The 26,324-nt window shown below is 40.9% G+C and overlaps 1 protein-coding gene across 11 annotated transcripts in view; it reads right to left on the bottom strand.

Annotated features, from left to right (window-relative positions):
* Positions 1 to 318: 318 nt before the first annotated feature.
* cadpsa (Ca2+-dependent activator protein for secretion a) overlaps positions 319 to 26,324 on the bottom strand; it is a 166,735-nt gene continuing 140,729 nt past the window's right edge. For all 11 annotated transcript variants that reach the window (XM_041946624.1, XM_041946652.1, XM_041946616.1 and 8 more), the window contains 2 exons: positions 2,866 to 2,970; positions 319 to 1,002 (listed from right to left, as the gene is read on the bottom strand). In XM_041946624.1, the coding sequence (XP_041802558.1) occupies positions 829 to 1,002; positions 2,866 to 2,970 (279 nt within the window). In that variant the 3' untranslated portion in view covers positions 319 to 828. The remainder of the gene's footprint in view (positions 1,003 to 2,865; positions 2,971 to 26,324) is intronic.

Below are 26,324 nucleotides of genomic sequence, written 5' to 3'. Positions count from 1 at the left end.
GAACATACAGGAGTCATTTTAGAAATATCTCATGAGTGTTTTAGTTTCAACTGTTGTTTTAGACTGGACAGTCTGACCTTAAATCAACAAGAAACAATCAGTTCTGATGCCATTTGGATCAACCACAATATGACCTCAACAGTGAAAGCTGATCATGCATAAGTTGACAGGCTGAAAAAAAAGCATATGTGCCAATTTCATTACACCACTGGGAACCACAGTACAGTGGCCTGGATCACTGGAGTGTTTCACCAGTTCTTTTCCAGCAGAACTGCCTGACGTAAAGAGAGTGCTCCATACATTGTGAAAGAGACATCTTCGTGGCAAGCAACACGAAAGTTCTCATACAAAGATTGTAGACATTTTAGGCAGCACGACATGAAGATACAACATAATGTTTTTCTTGCCTTCAAAAGATGTTAGAAGCAATTTCCTGCCTTTCTTAATCATGGTGCGTGTTCATGGTCACATATGTGCTTGTCTCACAGTCCTGTGTGTTTGGGCCTCTTTTGGATATTCTGGACATTCATTTGACACACATTTCAAGGGAAATCGATGGAACATTTGGGGAACATGGAGAATTTCAGAAGCAAGAGCATTGATAGGACAGATTTGCATCATGCAAGTGTGACACAAAAACATTCTTCTTGTATTAATTCAGACAGAAATGTGGAACTGCTACAGGAATGAAAACGAAGCAAGTAGTGGAGGGAAACAAGTTGGATGGTAGGCCAATCTGTTCTGACCAACGGAATGGTTGCATGTATTCTCAGGCAGTACACTGGTCACCCTCGAAAATACATTCTTGTAGTTTTCGGGGCTTTTGATCTAGTTATCATTGTCCTCTTCGTCACTGTCCTTCATGGAAATGCCTTGCATCCCTCCTTCCCTCACTGATGCAGTGGCTTCTTCCAAGGTCAGCCGGTTTCTCACGGTTTCATACATCTTACTGTTTAATGTGGAGTCCAGTACCCCTTGAAGGCGGAAGTCACGGTACTTTTTCTATCACAAATAAATAAAAGAATGAAAAACAGTCAGCAAAAGGCATTCTAGAAACGATTTTACAGGTCTTGTGTGATAGAGGGTGTTCTTATGTTGATGCCTTTATTCAAAAGGCACTCCTACATTTTGGGAAATGTGCATGCTACTCTGTTTCGTTGGGCTGGTTTACACATACAATGGCAATTTTTTAAAGAACATAAGGAAGTTATTAGTGTGCTACAACACATGCTGCAGTCATGTCATATCAAACAAGTCAGAGCAGGTGAATGGGAAAACCCATGCTAGCCTATCACATAAAATTGGATATCTGAAAATTTTGTATTGGCTATGATATCTCCCACTTGATAAAATATATACAAATATACAAAATACACACCAAAGAATCAGCAAAGTGATGCCAAAGTGGCTGCAAAGCGACCATTTTCAGCAGTTCAATGTAAATAAAGCCCAGTAATGCTAATTAACAAGGAGCTGCGTAGCCTACACAGTCTGTCTGGTCTCTACTGGGAGTGTAAATCTCACAAACACAATGTCTCATTTTAAGGGATATCTCCTTGAAAGGATGTGGCCTGTGAATGTGTGGCTGAACACCTCCTACTCAGACAGTCACACAACATCATTATGAACTCCTGCCCCTGACTTCAGACACAAACACTGGAGATTTTGGAATAGAAAGGCAGTGAAGAACATGATGGGTGTGTCCCCCTGACTGAGATGGTATTTTTTGGCTGCATTCAGAACGGGACAGGCTCATTGACTCATTATGACATGTATGACCTTGGCATGCAAATTTCAAGGCAGGCAAAGCCTGAAGTGTGACAGGCAGAGGAAGAACATACAAATCCCGCACAATATAAAAATGATTGCTTTCAGGAAAAACTGTTAACCAGTGATCCATTATACTTCCCACAAGTTACTTAACTCAACTCACAAGTTCAAAAGATTCAATTTTGGGTCAGATGGATCCTTCTAGACTTCCATGTGGCCTTGAAGCCGTGTGGTTGTCAGCTTTTTGGCATCATGCTACACATATTTTATACTTGGCAGCAATCTTTAGGAAGGATAGGAAATGATTAATCAAGAACGTCTATGACAGTGATTTGAGGTGACCTGTCACGATTCCAATGGTGTCATCATCATGCTGCAATATTATCACCTCACTTTGCATCACTGACTGTATCACATCCAGCTAAGATAAAGTAGGTCATGTTTCCCATTCCTTTAGGTGTACAGCTGAAATTACCTGAATGAGGGAAACATTTACTTTTTGCTCTACAGATTTCATTTTGGTGTCATATTTACTATAATAATAATAATAATAATAATAATAATAATAATAATAATAATAATAATAATTTGTATTGTTATTATTGTTATTATTATCATACTATACTGACTTTCTGAGTCAGTGATGATCCCTAAGACAGGTAGCAAAGTGGGCAGCACAGTGGATCATTGGTTAGCAGTATGGAATCGTTGCAAGAAGGTCACATTTGAGACATGAACGTGGGCAGAAAATGTTAAAAATCACATCATCTTATTTGTTTTATTTCCGGTAGCAAACAATGTGGTGTTAGATATGACGTCAGTGTATTTCTGCCACTCATAAAAGCCTCCACTCTACTAGAAAGGCCAAATAGAAAAAGTGTGACAAGTGAAACTGACAAAAACCCCATGATGTGTGTCAGCAGAGGAGGCAAATCCATTTTTGACAATAACAAAGTTCAAATTTTGTGGGAGGCAGAATTTAAATGCTATAATGCACCAGTGCAAATTAAAAGTCACTCAATTCATTGATTCATTAAAGAATCATATGACAACTTCAAGATGAGGTTTAGAAGTGTAAAAGGTAGCCGTTCTCACCTTGACAACCCTGATGAGAATCTTCAGCTGATAAACGTGGAGCTGCAGGTCCATACGATCAGTTAGCCATGTTCCTACAAGGTTCATTGTGCTCGTGTACCATTGCTGTAACAGACAAAACACACAGTGCATACCATCATCCAGTACTCATCTAATACTCAAAGTCTGTTAACTTCAGAACACACATCAGAAAGCTACTTTTTAACACTCAAAACAACAAACCTACACTGTAGAAATCAGTATCTGTAATGCATCAGCTTTGCTCATGGTGTATTTGGCAGATAAAGCAGATGATGTCATCCTTGCAGTGTATCATCATGACAGTGTTCAAGTCGATCACTGAGAGAGAAGCCGGAGGGATGAAGCTGACAAACAAACCCTCAGCAGAAAGATGTCTCCAATCTGAAGATGTTCATGTCATGTTGGTTGCATTGCCTCATCAAAGCACAAGAAAACAGCACATAGCACAGAGCAAGCACTTCTCTAGAGCAGGGGCTTGTTCTGCTGCAGTTCAGCAATGTCTTCCATGGGACCCAAGCTTAGGAAACACTTTCTCCTCTTGTCATGTGGAGCCCCATCAGATAGTCCCACAGGCTTAGGATCTATTTAAGTCTGGAGTATAGACCCCGGGAAGACCCAGCAGCCAATGAGGTGTCAATTAATGGGGATCCTAATAAAGAGTATGGCTTATGATGCTCTTGGCACACAGCAACATTTTTCTTTCGCCATGGGCACATGTCAAAGTCCGTGAAACAAATCTTTTAGGTGTCAGTTTAGCAGTATGTTCCAGGCTGTATTGCCTTTGACTGTTCTCTGATGATGAACTTATCTTTTCAGTGTTCTTCACAAACATTGTGTAATTCTGGGAAAAGAGGGCTTTCAGTACAAAGCCAGGTCTTCCTTGTTATTCACATTATTATTGATCTTTCACACACTTTGATTGTCACAGTTTGTATTGTGTTCTTACAACCACCTCTTAACAATTTTTCTTTGAACTTAGTGAAAGAGCACCCCTCCGGACTGCACTGTCAGTCTGGTTGGTGGAGCAGGAGAACAGATCTATTGAGGAGACACTAAGTGAAACTGGCATCAAAATAGCAGGTAGGCAAACAAATTAGATGTTGTCACTGTTGACTGTGAAGCCGTGAATGGATGAAAGAAATCGTGAAGAGATGACAGGCATGTGAAATGTTGAAAGAAACAACTGGAAGAGTTAGTTGGTTTCTAGAAATGCTTGTGGTATCAGAAACCTTGGTAAGATGGAGCAATGGATGGTAGAGATCTTGTGGTTTGTTGAAAGCAACTTACCATAACAGCAGTTCGTGAAGTGGTAAATTATTTTACATGAGCTGGTTTTAAGAAACTTTCTCTTCAAATAGCACGACATCTAGCACTCCTGACTATGACGGTTTAATGCACTTATTATGTCACTTTGGACAAAGACTTCTATCAAATGGACATAATGTAATGTAATGTAGTCAAATGCAATTTTACTGATCGTATATAGTCTGGCCAACATTCACATTTGTTTGTAGTCAAGCCACTGATTTAGCCATGTGTGATTTTTCATGTTTGTAGCCTGTTTCAGAAAGCCTGGCACCACAGTGCTTGTTCTATAATAAGAAATACATTTTAAGAATAAGTAATTAGGCTAAAAAAATATATTTAGTACGCCAAATATAGATTTAAAAGGGGTGTGTGAGTGTTAGGCGTGTGTGCCTATGTGTCTTATTGTTATCTATTAAGTTGACAAACTTTTAAATGTCATGTATTTGTGATTGAATGCTGAGTGGTTACAGTATTTATCTATTTGTGATCTCTGCTTTGGATCTGGTTGGCAATAAGTTTTGCAGTGCTGTATTTTTGCTGGAGAGCTTGAGGGGTGTATGTTATTAATCTGTATGACCTTTACTTTGAACATTAATCTGTTGTCTAAATTAAATGTTTTCAATTGACAATACAATGCCTGTCTTTAATTATCCATACCAAAACATGTTTTTTTCAAAACCTTCTGTAAAAAATATTTTATTATTCAACAAAAGAAGCACTACACACACACAGCAGTGTAAGAATTTTGACTAAAATAAATTTGGCTCAATAATTAGTATAATCCGTAAATATTTGATTTAGAAAAAAACAAGAATCCAAGATTATGAATCTGGCCTGGCATTTAACGACTGTTCTTCTGAATATCTTTTATTACAGAGCAGTATGAAGCGAAAGTTAGCTAATATTAACCTTTTTGCTGTGGTGTGAAGTCTAGTGTGTTTCATAATTTGTAAAATTTAATTTATAATTAGAATTAGAATTGTGACCTTGTTTAAGAAAGATGTACAGAGCCCATTTTGTAATAAATATGTTACACAAGCTCATTTTATATCAGCTAATACATGATGAGAGTTACCATCCTAAGAATAAGGAGACAAGACAGAGAATATGACAAAGCACCGAGTGCTGAGTTTCAGTTTTTGTCTTGAGAATCGATAGACACAATTCAGTCAGTGCTCATAAAGTACTGAAGTGCCAGCCCTAGTCCTGCTACCATTTACACAGGTGTTACAAGCTTCAACCTTGAAATTCCCCCACTGCTCTATTTAGACAAGCCTTCTCTAAACAGTGACCTCTGTGAGGCACAGTGGGCTCAGAGCACGGCAGCCATGCAGAAACAGAGCCGAGAGGCTGCAGATGTTTCTCTGTGGGCCCTGGCTGTTGCCAGTCTAATTGATGGATAATGATGAGTGCAGGCTGATACTAATAGAAGCCGACTGACTTTCAACAGTCAGGGTCACAGCGGAAGAGGAAGGGGGTAGCGGTGTGTGTGTGTGTGTGCTAAGGAGAAATGAGATGCCAAGGGGTAATTTCTAAGTTGTACCACATAGATTTTATTCTTGAACGTTCAGCTTTAATTCATAGTGATTCAATATGAGCTCTGTTGTCCATCAAATTTGACAAAGTATAAAGTCAAAAGTATATTCTGTTGATTGACAAATAACAAATATAGCTGAACAGTTTCTTCAACCACAATAATAATGTATTGTATAATAATGTGGGGGGGGGGGGGCAATGCAAATTGGACACAACTTTGATTTTCTGTTAGATTGGTCAGTATTGTGCCCTAGCAGCAATGCTGAGTTTCATGAACAACAAAAGAAAAATAAATAATAATGTTGAGTCATCAACATTACAACGGTGAGGCAAGGAAAGGATGGTGAGTTTGACTAAGTGGCAGTGCACTAATACCTGTTCCTATTATTCATCTTGGCTGTTGTTGTTACGGTGACCTCAGCCTGTGGTTAATACTCTGATAACTCACTCAACAAGATTTGGACTAGTTAGGTTTAGAAATGATGACAAACCTGTGCTAGAGCCAAGCACTCAATCTCATAACAACATCAAACAGACAAAGATTTCATTGGTCAGACGCTCAGTTTAGACACCTACATTTCACATGAAACAACTCAATTTCAAAGATCTTGGTGTGTAAGAGCCAATAGAACCACAAAGACTGAACTATGTCTAGCTTTCGTTCCAGTCTGGAGTACCATGTCTGGATTGAGAGATTTTCCATGCTAGAGATGAACTTGTGGATTACATCTTTGATGCCTTACTTAATCAGCCTGCAACAAAAATCATCATACGGCAACAAAATTACTTTGAATTTTTTCCCAATTTTGATTTGCCAGACCAAACACAAAAGACCAAAATCACCGTTACTGGTCTGAAACCAGTTGGGACCCTAAGAAGAGGAGAGAGCGGGTCCACATGTAGGTCAAGCTTAGTCAGTGGAGCTTGGGTGAAAGAGAAGATGGCTGTGCCGAGGCAGTGCTGGGGTGAATCAGCGAGGCGACCTGGTGCCAGCAGCTTTCTATCTGTCGCTGTGTGCCTGTGAAGGCTTCGGCGTGGCAGCAGGCCTGTGATCTCGCCCCGAGCACAACCCCCTGCCGAGAGGCCAGGCCTGGAGTGACTGATCCACTGACTGGCTGCTCTCCCTCTTTCCATCATCCACTCCTCATTCACTTCTCCTTTTTCTTTAGGCTTTGCACCGTGCCACACAGCTCCCATCTGCAGCCATTTTTGCAGCAGCCATTTTGTGTCCAATTCTGATTAACTCCTCTTCATTTGATATAAAAAGAGGCTTGACAGTTTGGTCACAGGTCTTCTTGTTGCCATGACTGGCATTTTGGAGGTCTGTCAGGGACATCTTGTGTACCACATAATGCGTGTGATTTTCATCAACTTTAAGATATTTTCAATGCCAGTTTGAATGGAATACCAGTTTCATAAAAAAAAAAAACAACAGATATCTGCAAGTTAAAATTTAAATCAAGAGAACAGGACACAAAAACTACTCAAACTGTACTGAAGACAGAAAACTAAGACAGTTTCCCTTGTTCCAGTCTGAGGACAGACTGTGTCTCCTGCGGTAAAAGCCCATTGTGTTTCTTGATTTGTGCTTTTGGTACATTAACTGACTCTTATCAGAAAGGTGCGACACCATCAGTCTGCTCAAGTCGAGCTGGGACAGGCCAGTTCACGCCGCTGCAACATTTCCCTGCAACGGGTTCATCTCATCGTCAGTCTTGTGTCTGAACCAGGTTTTAAATGAAGTCTGGAGTTTAGGATACTGTCACAATTACTGTGACCCCAGCTAGTAGTGGACATTGCTTTCCATAACACCCATATTAGCATTTTTTCAATAGCAATTTTATGGGACATATATGGTCATGTTGGTTTCAACTGTGGGTAGTGTGAAGGTAAATGAAGCGGTTTACCACACCTTTAATACTGGTTCAGAAAAGGGGTTAAACTACTGATCGAGGTTATATTTGATATACAATTTAACACCGCTTCCATCCAATCAGGAAACAGTATTTTCCAAATGCAATGGTCTAAACTCAGAATCCACCAGAAATCCATGATGAAATTGTCCTGAAAAGCCCAGAAATCGCATCAACTGAATTCTGATGCAAGACGCAGTCTCTGATGCAATCAAGGGTGATAATCCAATCCATGAATATGAGGCCAACACTTTTGTCCTTGTGGAGAGCATTATTTTCAAGTTGTCTTGGAGAGAGTCATCTTCTTAGGAAAGTAATCATAGAGATGATTCCATGCAGATGGGCTATGTGCTTGACATTGCATGTACAATCAGGTACACAGCTGTTCATTTCCCCAGCTGTTTCAACTGGCCCAGTGCTGTAGACTACAGCTCATGTGATGCATCATTCAGTTCTGAGCACCATAGTTGCTGAATTCATCCAAAATTGATATCATTCCATTTTTTTCTGGGGCCTTCAAGTCTGTCCCATTCTGCAATACATAGTCTCCACATACCAGACACAAAGTTGACTTAGATGAACAGACTTTGTTGATCACCACTGCTGAGAGGAGGAAAGCCGTACAGTATGTCATGTTAAATATTTGCTAAGTTCCAATACAGGACACTTTGGGATCTTTGTCAACTATAGTTTCTATCCTATAGTTTTAGGATAATTTCTCTCAAAGCCTGCTTTATCCTTCTCCTCTTTGATGTCCAATTCTAGCATCTTTGTAGGAGTATATCATAATTACACACTATCACTTCTAAATGAAAGTATATGTTAAAGTACTTTCCTTTTAAAACATGGAAAGGAGAGAATGTCTTTTCTCCTGAGCACTGTCTACAGGATGCAAAGCTTCCTGCCAGGCTAAATTCAGGCTCTAATATGCTTCACCAATCAGGTGGTTGAGGATGGGACTGGATGATGATGATGACGATGGGATGCAGCTGGAGAGGAAGGGGTTAGAGTTACAGGCAAGAACAATGAGTGCACAGCAACTGTTTAAGGTGGCTCTGATGACTGTATGTGCTCATATCCTCCTCTCACATGGTTTGTAAAATATAATACTCGTTGGAGTCAATTTCAGAAAGTTAGAGAATTGTTGGACAGCCCCCACATTGCTTTCCGCAATGATTATCTGGAGGGATCATTTTCTGTTCTTAAACCTTTTTCTTTGATTTTCTACAGAACAACTGACTGCATGAATTCATTTTAAAGACTTAACACTAGTCTTCCACGAGTCATTGTTTCATCTTTGCATGATTTTGTCATCATCCACACGGTACATTTCTTGGGTTTTCTGCTCATTTTACCAAGTTTCTTTTGCTGATCTGCTTTCAGTCCAATCAGAAAGGCTGGTTGACATTATCCCTCTTCCTCTCCAAATGGTGTTCTCTAGCACCAGTCAACTTCTTTGACACACAGCTATCAAAGCTTTTCAGACCAACTCTTGAAAACAGCCACATATAAAAGCCAGAGTTTGGCTTCAAACACCTGGATGAGGCAGCAGCCCTTCAGGGCAGGATTAAGATGTGGCGTCCACATGTTGATAAACTTGAAAGCTGCTTTGACGCTTTCTGAGCTTGTCAAATGAACAGTGATGGCCCCTCTTGCTTTGTTCCTCTTGGCAGGAACTAACAAAAGAAAATCATCAGAAGAGACAAATTCACCCAAGCTCTCTGTTTTAGACTGCATGGGGATCAGCAGGGGGCTAGCACTTGCTGACAGCCAAAACAAGCGTAATATGGCTCTGAATACATAATGCCATAACCCGACAGGGATCAAATCTGTGACATTCTAACGAGTTCCATCTGAAGGAAGGGTTTCCATTCCTTCAACTGGGTGATCTGTGTGTGTGCACTTGTGTGTTTTGTCACCTCATGACATGCTGGCGAACTCCTACCTATACACAGGCGACATGCACGCCCAGCACAACACAATACACACACTCCCACATACACACATATATACATCTGCTGGTCCATCCCCCTTGAAGCGAGAGCTGGGAGACAGTACGACCTCCTGCCCCCATCTGACACCAATCCCCCCCATCCGCCGAAAACCCCCACCCACCACCACACATGTACACACACACAAACCTCGCCTTGAAGCCAGCGTTCACACCCAAGTCTTCACATGGCGCTTGGCAGGGGGGCCTGCCACCAGCAGGATTTGAAGCAAAAAATGGCACATCTCTCCTTTGCTCCCTCCCCATCCACCTACTCACCTCTTTCATGACCCTTTTGCATTTATTTGCTGTGTAGTGTACTAAGAGGGAACTGACCATTTTAGATCTGAAGGGCAAACAACACGAGAAGCTTTGGTTTCACCAGAGCTGCAATGTGCCTATGTCAGCAAAAAACTTTTACTTCACTCTGAAAGCAATGCAAAGAATGACAAGCAGAAACGTGCATGATGATGTGACATACGTACATATATGTAACATATACTAATGACACTTTTTGACAGTTCAAGGTAGTAAGGAGCCACATGAACTAAAGTCAGAACTAAATCTGAAAGTCCTGCATCTACACGTTAGTTTGGTGATAGATGAAAAGTGACAGCCGCGTTTGAGGTCCACTTGTGTTTCTCTCTTGTGCTGTTTGTTTTCATCATGGTGCAACATTGCTGTACTCTCTTTGTGTTTGATGGTTATTTGTTCCTGCTTTAGAACATAAGCAAACTTATTTGAGTTGTAAACCAGTTTTGTTCACTGTGTTTGACACATCAACATTGGGTTACAGAAGAAAGCATGTGACAGATGGACGGACAACAAAGTCCAGGCCTTCATCACCATCATCTTTGTTGAATGGTCACACACAAAAGTGATGTGCAAGTAACATTTTCATAACTCTGCAGACTAATTTGCCTAATCTTTGCAGGTATTTAGACTGCGGTAGAAAAACAGACAACAAAAAATAGGACAAAGACTCCATTTACATTGTAATTGGAATGTGATCTGCCGGATCACATCTGGAGGGAATCTGGCTCACATTGTGTTCAGATCTCAGGTACTTGAAAACACAATCTGTAACAACGTGCTGGCATCTGTACACTGTTTTTATTTTTTGGTAACATAAAACAAAAGCTAAGTTTAAATTTAGAGAGAAAGCAAACACGGAGGCTGAAAGAGACTAGATCAGATCTAGTTACTGATTACATGTCTATTCTGCGCCATGAAAGCACCAAAAGATGTGTTATTCAAAACAACTGCATAAAAAATTAAATGAGTGAGCAAGCAAATGATTAAGAATTTGTAGTATACAGTGTTTAACGAAGTTTTTTTTAAGTTTTTCCTCATTCAAATACTCACAAAACTCCTCAATGGGGATAATGAGATGGTGTAAACACAAAGGCGAGATTGGATCATTGAATTTCACACATTCACACTCAAACATTCATTTGTTTGAGAATATACAGTTTAAAATATGGCATTCATGCAGGAATCAAACGATTTTAATTCCAATAATCACAAATGGAAGTGGGGTACTTTGAAATTCCTGGCTGGTGGGTGGACGTATGTAGTTAAAGGAAGGCCAACCACCCGTAAGGGCTGTGCTGAGGTCAAAAACAAGTGCCCCTCAACAGTTACACAAACATAGAGAGAAAACAGATTTAACATGCGGGCAGAGAAGGCAGAAGAGTTTGAGAAGGAGCACAGGAAGTTTTCAGCATGGGCTAGATCAAATCTGAGCGAGTAGGGTATACAAGAGTGTGAGAGCAGAGTTTTGAGGGGAACCTAAAAAATGTATAAATATTGGTAAACCCTTGGGTACCTCTGCCTGCTCTAAAGTTAAAAGACAATGCTGTCGATTAGAGGTATGATAGCATTGCCATCAAAGTGCATGTGAGTAAAAAGAGCAAAAAAGACAAGAATATTTCTGTGTACACACACACACACAAACACACACACACACACACACACACACACACACACACACGCACGCACGAACAAAAAAGCCAACTGATTTGTTAGGTCAGAGCCCTCTTTTGTGGGGCCGCTCAGGAGCTTTTGTGCTGCTGAGAGCCAGGAATGTTGGAGCTGAGGAGGGGCCTCACCACAGGGGGTACACAGGGATTACAAGCAACCAGGGACTCTGCCTCTTTCTGCCTCTGCTGCTGCTTCTGGGTGTGCATGCATGGTTGAGTATGCATGCTTCAAAATTTAGGGCTGGTTAAGAAACCATACCCCTTAAGTACTGACTGGATCATGTCAAGAGAATATTGAAAACTGTGAAATACTGAAAGTTGACATTCACTTTAGATTATAACTGTTTATTTTATTGTATATTTTCCTTGACTATTGTTCACCTGTCTGTATAAAGACAACATTAATCAGTATTATTAAAATGTATTAAAACGTTTTGTTTGTGTCTTACCACTGTACAATCTTACAAAGTAGCACTGAAGTAGTGATTCAGTATTGAAATGAAAGATACCATACTGGCACCACTACTGAATTTGAATAGTGCCATTTTTATGAGAAAAATAGTGCTTGCAGTGAAAAAAAAACTGGTGACATTTTGCTGCTCCACACTTCTTTAAGGGCTTATCTGAAGTTAATTTAGGGTGAAAATTAGAATAAAAAGGGATCATGGCTTTGGTGTGGGTAAAGGTTAAGTGTGTAGCTGAAAGGGTTAATATTACAATTCAAGGTTAAATGAAAACAGTAAATGAATGGCTTCACATATTCAAGCACAGGTTGATTTCCTGGTTGACCAAATCACCTTCCATGCTCAGAAGCAGTGGCTAATGAACTGCCCTATTTGTATGCTAATGACTCTGGATATACAGTATTAATCCTTCACTTCACTGTGAGTGGCTATGTCCTCAATGATGAAGATAAATGCAAACACTTGTTTTTCTCCTTCGAACAGCCGCTAAGAAATCGTAGAAAAAAAGACACAGAAATCGCCTGAAAATTATCAGGTTTTAAATTTTTCTTCAGTATTAAAGTAATTCAGTGATTTAGCTCAGTTACTACCTCCACAACTTAAAGCCACCATTCCACATTCATATGTATTATACAGAACGGTGAGGTGGAATAACTGCACAACACTTCCACCCGTCTGTGTAGAAGGGGCAATAGTTTCGTATGCCCGTAATATAAAGAGATTTTCAGATACAACCATTCTGAATAATGTCAACCATTTGGGGTTTTTTTTTTCAATATTTTGAAAAAAAGTATTTTCCATTATCAATACTTGTGTACATACTGATAATACTTCATGCTCCACCACTCTTTAGACCAGTCACTGAGGAAGTGGTGACATTTTTCCAGTCCTGCCACACAGGGAAGTTCTGCATCAATGCCAGGGCAGCACATTATTACTCCACTATCTGTTATGGTTTAACATATGTAGGAGGTGGCAGACACATTTTTGTACGTGCATATAACTTAGAGATCAAAAATGGTCTTGACTACTGTCCTGCATAAAGTCAGTGAAGGTTTGTTCACCATTTTTGTTGCTGAAAGATATGTAGGACAAGAATCCATTGCCTCATCACCTCGATGAATGATCTACTCCCACCAGAGAGTACTGGAATGCCTCAGTAAAGTGTCTGAGCACAGCTTAATGATAAGTAAATGCAAAATGAATAAAAGTTAGGCCCATATTCTAAATGAAGTCATTATCTCTTTCGCGGGTCCATTGCTGGTGACGACAAACAGAACTGATGGCTTTTGATTGGTGGCTTTTTTTTCATGGTCCTGCAGACATTTAGCTGACCACTTGGTGTAGATGTCTGGGCTTCTCCTCTATGCAGAAGAGATTAAAAGTCTGTATTGTCATTGCACTAATCATTACACTAAGGCCATGTATGTAAGCTGTGTGTGTGTTTCAGAGACAGACAAAGAGAGAAAGAGTGTGTGTGAGAGAGAGAAAGAGTGTGTGTGTGAGAGAGAGAGACAGAGAGAGAGAGGGAGAGAGAGAGAGAGCATGTCCTGCTGAGACCCAGCTGTGTCTGCAATTAGCAGGAGGCATGGAATGATGATTGCTGGTGCGGCAACACTAATGCCAAGTGACATGCTTCCTTGGGAAGGAGAAGGAAGGCTGCTGAGTGCCATAAAGCAACACTACTTTTTCTTTCTTTCAAACACACATGCTAACACTGGAATACACACATAGCCCACATACACACACACACAGACAAGGAAACAAATAGGGATAAGGTTGGTGTGGGTGGGGGAGCTTTAAATCTGACTGCCGGACATTATGCACTTTGAACAAAGGGCTTGTCTAATCCTACCTGCTCTGCTTTCCAGAGCACACCGCTGGCCTATTCTCGTTCTACTCACCAGCTCAGCAGAGAGGGCCCATTGATGACAACACTCAATTACCATAGTAACTCACACAGTAGGTAAGGAGCCCCTCCCTCAACCCCAATCTCAGTACCAGCACTACCAGGCCCCCATCCCTCTAAGCTCCATGCTCATGTTGTCACCCAACAGCAGGACTAAACCTGACCCTCAGAAAATACAGGAAGTTAATGGAACTCTGCATCTTGCAGTGGATGGCGTCATCCCTGAGACCAAGCCCAGATCATGTGGATAGATGCATCTTTCCTCCCTGACCTCCTATCCATACTGAGCTGACATATACAATTCTTCTGCTTACTTTACTGCCTAAATGTGACATCGCTCAAGCACAGTTAAAATGACAAGCACCAGTTTGTAAGTAGCATTTATGATCCCGAGTCAAGTCACAACTATACTAGTGCAGATGTCTGACAACAGCCAGAACGGTATCACCATCAGCTCTAGAGCACAAATAGCTTTGCAGTATGTTTATAGAAACATGTGGCAACACAACACCAGCAATAAACCAACACACAACTTTAGAATGTAGTTATGCAAAGTATTAGGATTGTGGATTTTTGCTCCTATTTGTCGAAGTGTCGTCTGACGGGAAAAGAAATGCATATTCATATTTCAAATGAGCACACTGAAAAACTTCTTGCTGCTCTTGGCTGCATCCCACTGTGGCTTTCACATGTCTGCACATCTGGCCATTCACTGTGAAAAGAGGGATTAAGTGTCTAATTTGTGCGTTCTCTTGAGCATTTTCCTATTGTTTGGTCATTGGTGTGTGGATGGCAGACATTTGGAAAATTATGGCAAAGCGTGTGTGAACTCTGTTCAAATGTATGTGTGTGTGGACAGACAAGAAAAGGGCTTTTCACTGAAGCTCACTGGTGCTCAACATCTTGTACTGGTTATTGTCATCCTCTGACTCTCTCTTTCTCTTTCTGTCCCTCGCTTTTCAATCTGTTAGAGGGGGAGGAAGGAGCAGAGGGACTCTGAAAGTAGGCCTAAAGTAAAGTTTTGGGCTCAACAAGCTCACAAGTCTCAAACTGTTTTGATTGTGCAGGTGGCACAAAAGGCGAACCACGGCTGACCATTGACCACAGTCTGAGCACAGCTGGGGCACCAACAAAACGGACTCAGTGGGCATTTCAGCCAGGCAGTTAGTTAAAAAGGAGTACTGAGGAACGGGATGGCAGTCGACCCTGGGCGTAGAATCACAGGAGAAAGGTAAATGTTTATCTCAGGTCTGAGTTTCCTTTCAGGCTGGCAATCTGGGTCCCTTACAAAACACCCGTCTCCTTCTTCCTGCAAGTGTCAGTTCAACGGACAAGAGAGACTAAATAAGGAGCAACTTCATAAAAACACAGTGGCTTGGAGAAGGGATGGGTGTATATTTGGGGCAGTGGGTGGAGGGGGTTAGGGGGCCATGTTGTGAGGAACTAAACAGTTGGAATTATGGTCAGCGACCAGTCATTGAGTAAACATACAATGAACGACAGAAAAGCTCTGTGGTGGACAATAAAAAAAGAAAAAAAGCCGCCAGCTTCAGGCCCTGAGAAAAGTGAGCCATTCTACTTACAAAGAGCCGCTTAGGGGTGGATTGAGGGAAGGAAAAAGAGGGCTAAAACACTTGTGGGCTCAGGGAACTCTATAGGGGGAGTGAAAATGGAATAAGCCAGCAAGCACTTGAGGGTCCCGCCGAGCACCTGAATGAGATAGAGGGGCGGAGAGCCAGAGGGGGGTCTGGGGAAGGTGAATGGCCTTCTTTTTGGGTCCAATTTGTCTCTTTTCACCCTGCTCGCCCTGCTCCGGCTCTGACAGATGTACAAAGAGGGAGCGGCGCTGGGCCACTCATCCACATACGCCCATGAGCAGCTGTCACTTTTGTCAGACAAGTTAATCAAACAAATGCCACCGTACCTCCCTTTTTAACAAGACGGAGGGAAAGAGGGATAGAAGGGGGCTGTAAAAGGGTGATAGAGACCCGAGAGATGACATGTGTGTCCTCGATCAATTCACCCTGCCGGCCCTCATCAATAAACCAGCAGGACCGGACAAAGGAGAAGTCTCCATTAAACTTGTATTTCCCTCCTCTCAGGATGATCATGGCTTTAGTGTCCTTAGCTGTTTCCTCCTGGCAACACAGTGCTGGGAATGCTCACAGAGGATTTAGACCCGAGGACACGGAGCAGGGAAACAAAATGCTCTCTCTCAGTAATTATTAAGGACTCTAAGCTGCTTACAGACTTCATTAAACAGAAGTGAAACCTTTTCAGAGCATGTTTTGAATAGTCACACACAGTCAATTTAACCTATACTGCTTGGCTGGCCTTTTTTTATTGTGACCTACAACTATTATTTTCTCCCTATTGGTTGTGTAATCACTTTACAGTTATTTTACTTCAACCTAAAAGAGATTATGGACTGGCATGAAAAACAACAAGACGACATCAATGCAGTATTGCAGTCATATTGTTGTGGGTGAAGGCTAAAGCTCATTTGGTCACTGTCTCTCAAAAACAGCAAACTTATCTAAAAAAAAAAAGCAGATGGCCCCCACCCAGAGCCTGGTTCTGCTCGAGGTTTCTGCCTCCTAAAAGGAAGTTCTTCCTCACCACTGTCACCAAGTGCTTGTTCATGAGGGAATTGTTGGGTTTCTGTGGATAAAGAGTTTGGTCTGTACCTGCTCTATATGGAAAGTGTCCTGAGACAACCTTAGTTGTGATTTGGCGTTATATAAATAATTAAAAAATAAAATTCAATTGAATTGAATAAAACTGAATTGAATTAAATCAAACCACTGCGAGACAAACTGCAGCTATGATGATGGCTTCTTATCAGGTATCAGCAAGACCAGTGAGAAAATGATCAGTTCATACTTTTCAGGATATTATATCAATTCAGAGTTCATCTTAATATCATGTTTTATGTCATTTATGTCAGAATTCTGTTGTGAAATCTTAATTCAAAGCAAATTCCAATAGAAAACTAATAAGATTAAAGTTTTTGAGTTTTGTCTGACACCACTTTATTTTACAGGTAGTCATGGATTTCCTGTTAGTTAGTTTATCATTGAATCAACTGACTTTTGAGCTCTAATCAAGATATACATGATATATCGTTATCAGATTCAATATCAGATTCTTCTGAAATCTTATATCATCAGATTTCAGCATTGTCACCCAGCCATTAAAACGATTATGAGCAATTTGACCATAAAAACTACTATCAGATTTACTACTGCTACATCTAATGAAATTGTGTCAATTATAATTCCATATTCTCAGTCACGTCTCAAAACACTAGCCACTACTTTTTTCATGATGGTACAACTTTATTGTATCCTCACATAAAAGAGTCATATGAGTAGATTAGAACAAGTGACAGGCTGAGGGAGTTAAGTTTGCGTGTTGCCTGAGCTCAGCGTTGATTAAACTGTTCACTTGGCGTGGCTGTGGTGCCGGAAGTTCATGACCGAAGCTTGCAAAGTGGTGAAGTGTCCTCGGACAGCAAAGTGGTATGACGGCAGCTCTATCAACTAGTCTGCTGGCATTCTCCGTCACCACAACCCCACCCCAACACACACACGTTCTCTGTCGCCACACTACCAACCCACCCACCCCACCCAACAATCTCAGATACTCCAATCTGCAGCTCAATCTGACCCCAGCCATCAGTCTGCTCTGTCAGAGCCGAACAGCAGTTGGTGAACAGAGCGAGATGGGAGCAGCAGCAGCGATTAAAAAGCGCTTTAACTTTCGTCACACAGAAGTGCAATTTTGCCACGCTTGACAATCTGATAACTACCCAAGGTCAACGGAAATACTTCAAATCAATCAATGAGCCGCACTTCTAATCCCCTCCGGGCAAAGGCAGATTAAGTGTATAATTGACCTGTGTAATCCCAGTATCCGCAACTCCAGCCCCGCAGGGGAGGGATGGGGAAAAGGGGCGGTGGCTCCAACACTCACTGGTTTTACAGCACTATCTCTGTCTTCCTCTCTCTTCCTGCTCTCCTTTCCCTGCTTCCCCCCAGACCGGCTGGCATGTTGGTTGCCTGGGCTGGGTAGAGGGGTAGTGTAATGGGGCAGGAAGCTGTGGTATATCAGTGCAGGGCTGGATTTGGCTCAGGCTAAAGACATGGCTTTTTTTAATCAATGATCCCCAGGCTGCGCCACACTAAGTCCCCCCTTCAGTATCATTTAAGCACATCTGTCTTAATCCAGGCCTCTTCAGCCACTGAAGTAAATCACAGAGGGGAGGGGGGAAGGGTGCAGAGGGACCAAATTAATTCTTCACTATTTGCTTAACACACACACACAAACACACACATCTCAAGATACCTGACAAAACATCAAACTACAGTAACAATTTTTAATGTCATTTTAAACTAATTTCACAGCCACCACACGGCTGTTAGACTGAAGTGCTCCGAAACATAATACAATTTTGCCTCAGGAGTTTAAAGTCATTGACTATTGAGTGTTTTAATACACCATATCAAAGGTGTTATCACTGACATGCCTGTCTCTTGTCATCTGACTGCATTATAGGATATAAATTACTGACTTGACAGAAGTCTATAAATGCAACTGGTTCACCAAAGTACAGAATGCAGGAGAGAAAATTCATTCTGATCACTTGTATACAGTAGACCAACCAGTTATTTGAGAGCTTCACCTTCAGACGAGGTTCCCTCTTCACCACCATCTGTTGATTTTGTGTTCCATCTTATCCTCAATCAAGAACAAGATACTTGGAAACTCAGTACTTTTTTGGTTTGAGTTACTCAGGCAGTAACTCAAACCACTGTATTCTGGCAGAACACAATGGTGTCTGACGAAGGTAACACAACCACATCATTCACAAAATCCATACTCAATCCTGAAGCTTCCATACTGGACACTCTGTCCACTCTGGCTGTGCCTTGAGATTGGGTCCATGAAAATTACAAACACAACTGGTAAAGATACACAGCCCTGCATGGTGGATCCTAATGCCCACTGAGTGACAGGAGAGAGAAGGAGTAAATTAATGGCAGCACCTGTAATCTGTTCTCAGCAAAACCTAAAACAGCCGATCAAGCAGAATGTTGTGAGCACATTAATTGTCTGCCCAATTTGTCCTGTCTACACTATAATGTAAAAAGCATTTTAAAATACACCCACTCTGGAGAATGTTTCTGAAGAAGCTCTGTTTTAATCGGGAGAGAATATGGTCTTAGTGTCGACTCAAAATGTTTTTGAACTTAATTGTTTAATATGGACGTGAGCCACATGCCAGAAAAATAAAGGCAACTTCACAACAGCAGAGGGTTTCCATGCAAGTTTAGTCATGATACCACACACACCTGCCTTCAGAGCAATTTCACAACGGCAGAAAATATAATATTAATACATTTCCATGATTGGATTACTAGTCAGGATTGTGGTTAGGAAAATAGCATAAAGTAAATCTGATTTAAACACCTAAAAGTAATACGTTCGATGCTTATGAAGGAGCAAAAATAACAAGTGGAAAGGTTTCCCACTACACTGTACGATTGGTCAGAGAAGTGGGTCAAATATCAATTAAAAATGTCCTCGGCTAGCAACCCCCCCCACTCACGAGTCTATGTCAGAACATGGGTATTAGCACTTTAATATGTCTCAGATTATTATTAATTTCTTGAGACGCTGTTGTTTGTTTAACTTTATCAGCATTAGACCATATATGGGCCTGTCGCTGTCACTCTAGACATCGAATTATCAGTGGTTTAGAAATTATGAGGCCACAGTCAAATAATCTGCTTACTCTGGCAGATATTAGAAGGCATGGCATAAATGTATGTATGTCATAGCCCCAATTAAAATGACATATAACCTTTGGCTTATTGTCTCTGGAAGAAATCCAAGTGAGATGTGTTTAAGAAACCTAAATTAACGTTCAGGCACTAAGCCTGCGTTCCATCTCCTACCTTTAACTTTCAATTTCATATTCTCTTCTAGTCAGCTGTATTCAGCTGGATGCAGCCAGACCAGACACTCTCTGTTGTTCTTTAGATGTGGCAGGGATGTGTGAAATGAAACATGCTTAAAGGACTTGATGTGTTGATGTGATTTGTAATATAATCTTCTTTATAGTCAACTATTATGGTATTGGGATACTTGATGGGGCTCTTTCATTCGACATTATGGCCCACTGAAAGATTTAAAGACTTTAATCTTGTCAACTGGCATAAAAAAAATGCGTCCAGGCAAAACATCATACAATGTCTTTCTAGACTTGAAGTAGCAAATGGATTATCTACTGTATAGACGGGTGAAAATTGTTTCCTAAGCACTTTATTGCCTTTGCGGCTGTTTATTTTTGCTAGTCTTTCATTCTTGTTTACACTTTTTTCATTGTCAGTTTTCATTTTTTTAAATCTTTTTATCATTTGTAAAATGACTGATATGAAAATTGATAAACTTGTATTGTAAACAGGTGAAAGAAGTTCAAGTTCAGGTCAATGTCATTCTTTTGTAATATTAAGTAAAATGCCTTGCTAAGAAATTGCAAACTTTACAAAAACTAATCTAAACCAACAAATCACAAGAAAATATTTCTATGTAACAAGCTGCCTTATTGTGAGCATGCATGTCTGGGACATAGGTTGTAATCCTCGCCAGGAGAAAAGGACAAAACAGATAAATAAATGAAGTCAGCAGCCCACCAAGGAAGGGGAGGGGTCGCCTAACAAAGCAAAGATTAAGAGGAGTCCATCCTGACCTTATTATAAGAATAAACCCAACACACGCACTGCCACACACACAAACTTTTCCCCCTTCAATGACAATACATACAACACTTATTCCCCAACAGGAGTTTTCAGAAGGTTCCACCAAGATTTTTTTTTCCAACTTTGTGTATCAACAAAAGATAAATTGCTAATTATTTTTTATCTTCAACATCACAATGGTATAAAATACCTGCAAGTTACATTTCAGTTAATTTTAAAGAATATATATGAACTGAGGGTATTTCAATTATACATGTTTCAGCAATTATATTTGTAAACAGGAACTTAAACACCAGTTAGTGCATTAAGTCAACACGACTGCTGTGCTGCATCACGACCCTTATGCAAGACAGATGAACAGCATTTTCTGGAGGTCCTTTTTTTACTACATCAATATAACCGTGTTCACAGAACAATTATTTTTATGATTTTCAAGATAGCTAGTCATAGTTTGGCAGGACCACATTAAAAATTCATAATCTAACAAACAAGCATGTCCAAGGCACCCTCAAAGCCTCAACGTCATCAGCCAGCATGAAACTCATGTTGCTCATTAGCGAAAAATTTAGTTTCAGATGTAAGCACCTCTACATGTCAAAGCAGGATTGACTGCATAATTTAATGATTTATCAGCCACAGTAGCACACACACACACACACACACACACACACACACACACACACACACACACACTGATGGCAAGCCATAAGCCATATCAAGGTTCAGGGAAATCTCTGCACATAAGAAGCAAGGCTGAAAGCCAACAATGAATGACAATGACCTTTGACCCTCAGGCTGCACAGCATTAAAAACCAGCAAGACTGACATGCTGACAGAGTGTTGGTGATGGGGATGTAACACAGTGGGAAACATGGCCCTGTCCAAATATTTTTTGTTTGTCATGTTTCAGTCATCAAATTCAGAGTGATTATATGTTTACAAAAAAACCAAACAATTATTTACAAAACAATCAGTCTGAACGTTAAATGTCTTATCTTTGTGCTGTAACCAATTGAATATAGGCTGGAAAGAATCTGCTAGTCAAGGCATTCTGTTTTTTCTGCTTTACAAACCATCCCAACGTTTTTTGCAATTAGACTTATATTAAAGAAACTAATTTAGGGTTCCTAGCAGTACTCTACTTTTATGGTAAAGTTTTTCTTCCTTGTGAAATATTGTATTTATTAATGTGTATACTAAACTCCATCCATCCATCCATCATGGATACTTATGTTGATGACAACATAAGTATCCACTCTAGTTTGGTTTTATAGAATAAAATGGGGACACAATGCAGGACTAAAGGCATGCAACTGAAATGAGAGATTAGTGGATGAAAAGGGTAAACTGACAAGAAAAGCACAACAGAGCTACAGAGAGCAGCCAGAGACACCTTCATCGGCCTTGGTGATGCTGCAGGGAGAACTGATACGGAATGACAACAAAGAGAAGCCAGGATGAGACAAATCCCGGTCGAAATACTCTTGTAGAGGAAAGGAGGATACATGGTAAAGCAAGGGGTCAAGATGTAGCAACATACAGCAAACATCCAGCATTGGACACCTCTCTGTCACCCTCTGTCAGGATAAACAGAGAGGAAGACAACAGGAGACGGATTACACCTCAAGGCCTCAATTCAACACAATGGTACGGACAGATAGAGGCAACTGTATACATGCCTACACTGTTCAGTCTGCAGAGTCAACCATGAACACACACAGTCAGGATGCAGAGGTGACAGCTGCATCAGTTGCAGAGGATTACACAACCTGGATGATGTCCCTGTCCCTTTCAGGGTTCTCTAGTGTACCGCACTGTTACCTGGATCTTTTTAATCTCATGGAAATGATTAAAGCTGCAGCTCATTCATTAAGCTAATTATTCCATTAATCATTTAAAGGATAATCCTGGTATAACTTAGGTTAAACCAGAACCAACTTAGGTCATATTTCTACAGTTTTAGCCATACTTTTTATGATCAATTCATAATCCCTAGATAAGTCAGGCATGACAGAGGGAAGCACCTCACTTTGAACATGGAGACCTGGGCCACCTCCTGCCAAATCTTGGGGGAAAGCTCGTGGTGAGTGTCTGGTGGGCAGGCCTTGACCTATTGGGCCTGGTCAGGCACAGCCCTGAAACAGCTATAGAGAGCCAAGGCTTTGTGAACCCACCACCAACAAGGATAGGCATTGGGGTTGGGTAGAACACCATTCAAGCAGGAGGCAAATGCAGGGACCTTGGCATGCTGAGCCTTAGCATTGTAGTCTGGTTATAGGGATGTGGAAGGTCACCTCTTTGTCATGGGTGGAACCTGAACTAGAGTTGTGGTGAAGTGGTTCCGACTAGTTGGCACTGGGTCTAAAATCAAACTCCTGGAGAGGGGCTGGACTCTCTCCTTCTCTGACATTGCCCAAGCACAACTGCATTGGAGTTCGCCTCAGAGAACTAGAGATTCAGGTATGACTATTATTTGCCTATGTACTGAACAGTAGTTTAGAGTATGAAGCCTTCTTGGAGTCTCTGGGCTGGGTCTTGGAAAGGGCACCACCCAGAACACTGCTGGGGGACTGGGGAATGCCCACATGGGCAACATTAGAGAAACCAAGAGGGGCTGACAGAAGTGATGACCTGCCCAATCTAAATCTGAGTGCTTTGTTATTGGACCATATTCAAGCACAGGATGATTCATAAGGGTAGCAAAACACCTTCGGCCAAAGATCAATGACTGACTCTGTGACTGGGGCTATGAGTCATTGGGTCGTTATATAACCAGAGTGTGTGCTGTCTCCATATTCCCAGCACACTGTCAAACATGTTTTTAGTGGGTGTTAGACTCCACCAGGGTTGCCCTGCATCCTTGATTCTGTTTGTATTCTCCGCAGAAGGAGCTGTACAATGCTGCTAGAGAGAGGGATGTTTGAACTATTTTGTGTAGACTGCTGCCATAGCGACCCAGGCCCAGGACAGCTGCAGAAAATGGATGGATGGTTGCATGGATGGATGGATGAGTGTTGTCTTCCCAGATATTAGCAATGAACATGGTATGTTATCACAACAGATAGAACCAATGGTAAACCCTCCAATATAAGATCTTTTCATTAATGCGTATAAGATAAAATTACAATAGCAGTAAGGAATTAAGGAACAAATTACTGAAAACACAGTGCCACAACAGAACAGCGTTTGGATTACTTGAAAGAGGAGACTGGATTCTGTCTGAGCCCAGCATAAAGGAAATTCCAACAAGAAGCTAAGGGCATAGACGTTTCATGATCTGTAAAGTTTAGAAAGGACTTGACTTTGGCCAGGGTTCTGAGTCAAAGAAAACATGTTTGTGCATTTCAGTTCACTTGGAGACTCAGACTCAAAGATTACCCAGAGTAATCTTTGATCTTTCCAGATTACCGTACAGACAGTATTCTTAGAGCATATAATGGGAAATTATTTACCTCAGGGGATTAGCCAGATACACCCTGATATATCCCTTCTCTTGATCAATGTAAGTACTAGATGATGGCCTAATCACTTCAGGAATTTTGGACCTATGAAGTACTTCTGCTAGTGATACATCTGACAAGAGAATGAAGCAGTGGGCACTGTGTTACGGATTGTTACAAGATGTGATGGCATACGGTATTTGAAAGTTTAGTTTTATGTACTGTGACTCAGTTTTACCTGACTGGCTGGCTGGACAGGCGTCAAAACACAGGCACCAATTGTTTTCTATATAGACCACAAGCCACACACCTTTGTGTGCATCCTATTTCACAGCGCCAACTAGTCCCAAGTCTCTAAAAAAGGAGCAATTTCGTCACTTTTGTCCCCGGAGTGACACATTTCAACAGTTGTAGCTTCTCTCCAACCACTACTTCTTCTCTTCGTTTGATGTGTCCAGTGTGTGTTATAGGCAGTGTGTTGCACTTTTATCTCTACTGTTACGACAAGAAGATTGAGCTATCATTGAGCTGTTGTTTCACAGAGCAATTCACAAGTCAGTAACTTCAGAGTTTTAATGCGTCTTTTAGAAGTAGCTGGTGAGACGAACGGTTTCTAAGTCCTGACAAAGAAAATGTGTACAGAAGCTGTGGTGGCTGTAAACATGCAAACATGGAGCCTTTTTCAATTGGGTGACTCGCTGCTAACAGCTGCTTATGATAATCCCTCCTGAAGATCAGTGCATTCAAAACCATGATACAAAGTGGTAAACGTTAAGGAACAGAGTGGACAGCGGTGTAGAAAAATAAGTCTACTGTGTGCTGTGGCGCCATGTGTAACTCATCCCACTGCAGGGATTGTTTTAGCACAGTTTGGGGAGAAATCCTCCAGTTTGACTTAAGAGGAGGCTCAGCACAGAGGCTTAGAGATTTACTGATTGTTTTGGTGTTATTTGACCTCATCTCACATAATGGAGGCAAACAGTGTCATGGGATTGTTTTACAAGTTGATTAAAGCATGAGTTGATTACAGTTTGTCAGCAATGGACAAGGAGCTTCAGGCAGCTTCACAAAGTGACTCACAAAGATGCAAAAAGACATGAATCTCCATGAGATGTTGGTAGAACAACATACACGAAATACAGGAGAAATGTAGTAATGAGTCATGTAGTTAAAACAGCATTAATATTTTTAATATTTCAATGTCTAGATACCAAATATATAAGAATACACTTAGAAAATATACAAATAATTTCCATTTGGTTAACATGATGTAGCTAGAGCAAAAATCAGGGCAACTTCTATAAATTTGCCTGCGCTATATACAAAAGTCTTCACCGTCTTGCCCCTCCACCTCTAAATGAATTTATAAAAAACAGGACTGTCAGGGGTATGAACACCAGGGCCTGCGACAGAGGAGACGTAGAGATCCCTTCCAGACGTACCACTTTTGGTAGAAATGTGTTGTCTGTCCTGGGGGGGGGACATCTGGAACAGTCTTCCCTCCACAGTAAGGGAATGTCTTACATATTCCTCTTTTAAAGGAAAGCTTAAAGACTGGTTAAAGGATGCCCAGAAGTGTGTCCATTAAGTAGACTGAGTCCACTGGATCTGGTTAAGTTGGACTGTATTAAATTGCGTGCTTGTGAATGTAATTTTGAAATGTGTATTTTGTAATTGTATTTTTATGTAATGTGTACTTCCATGTTTTTAATGTGTACTTCCATGCTGTTTTATTAGGCAACTAACATTCTGCCCAAGGACTACAGTTGCAAATAAGCTAATCAGCTATAAACTGGCACAAATGCAGCAATGTTCATCAATGTGAACTGTCCTAAATTTAAAAAATAAATAAATAAATAAAAAAGCCTTCTTTTTGGAATATTTTGTTTTACTGTTAATGTGGAATTAATGTGTAAAAATGTGAGACATTTAAGATGAAAATAAGGGGCCACAAAGTTTAACAATTCCATAGTGACTGATGCCCATGTCTGTGTTCACATCACTTTAGACCAGGGGAGGGGAACGTCTGGCCTCCGGGCTGAGACCATTTGATCCAGCCGCAAGGCAATTCATTTCTATAACTATTCAGCGAGAAAGAAAATAACATAAAATAGTAGACTAACACATTCTTT

This window comes from Chelmon rostratus, chromosome 2 (genome assembly GCF_017976325.1).
Source record: "Chelmon rostratus isolate fCheRos1 chromosome 2, fCheRos1.pri, whole genome shotgun sequence".
In the NCBI taxonomy this organism is placed as follows: domain Eukaryota; kingdom Metazoa; phylum Chordata; class Actinopteri; order Chaetodontiformes; family Chaetodontidae; genus Chelmon; species Chelmon rostratus.
This window is presented reverse-complemented; position numbering and strand designations above follow the sequence as displayed.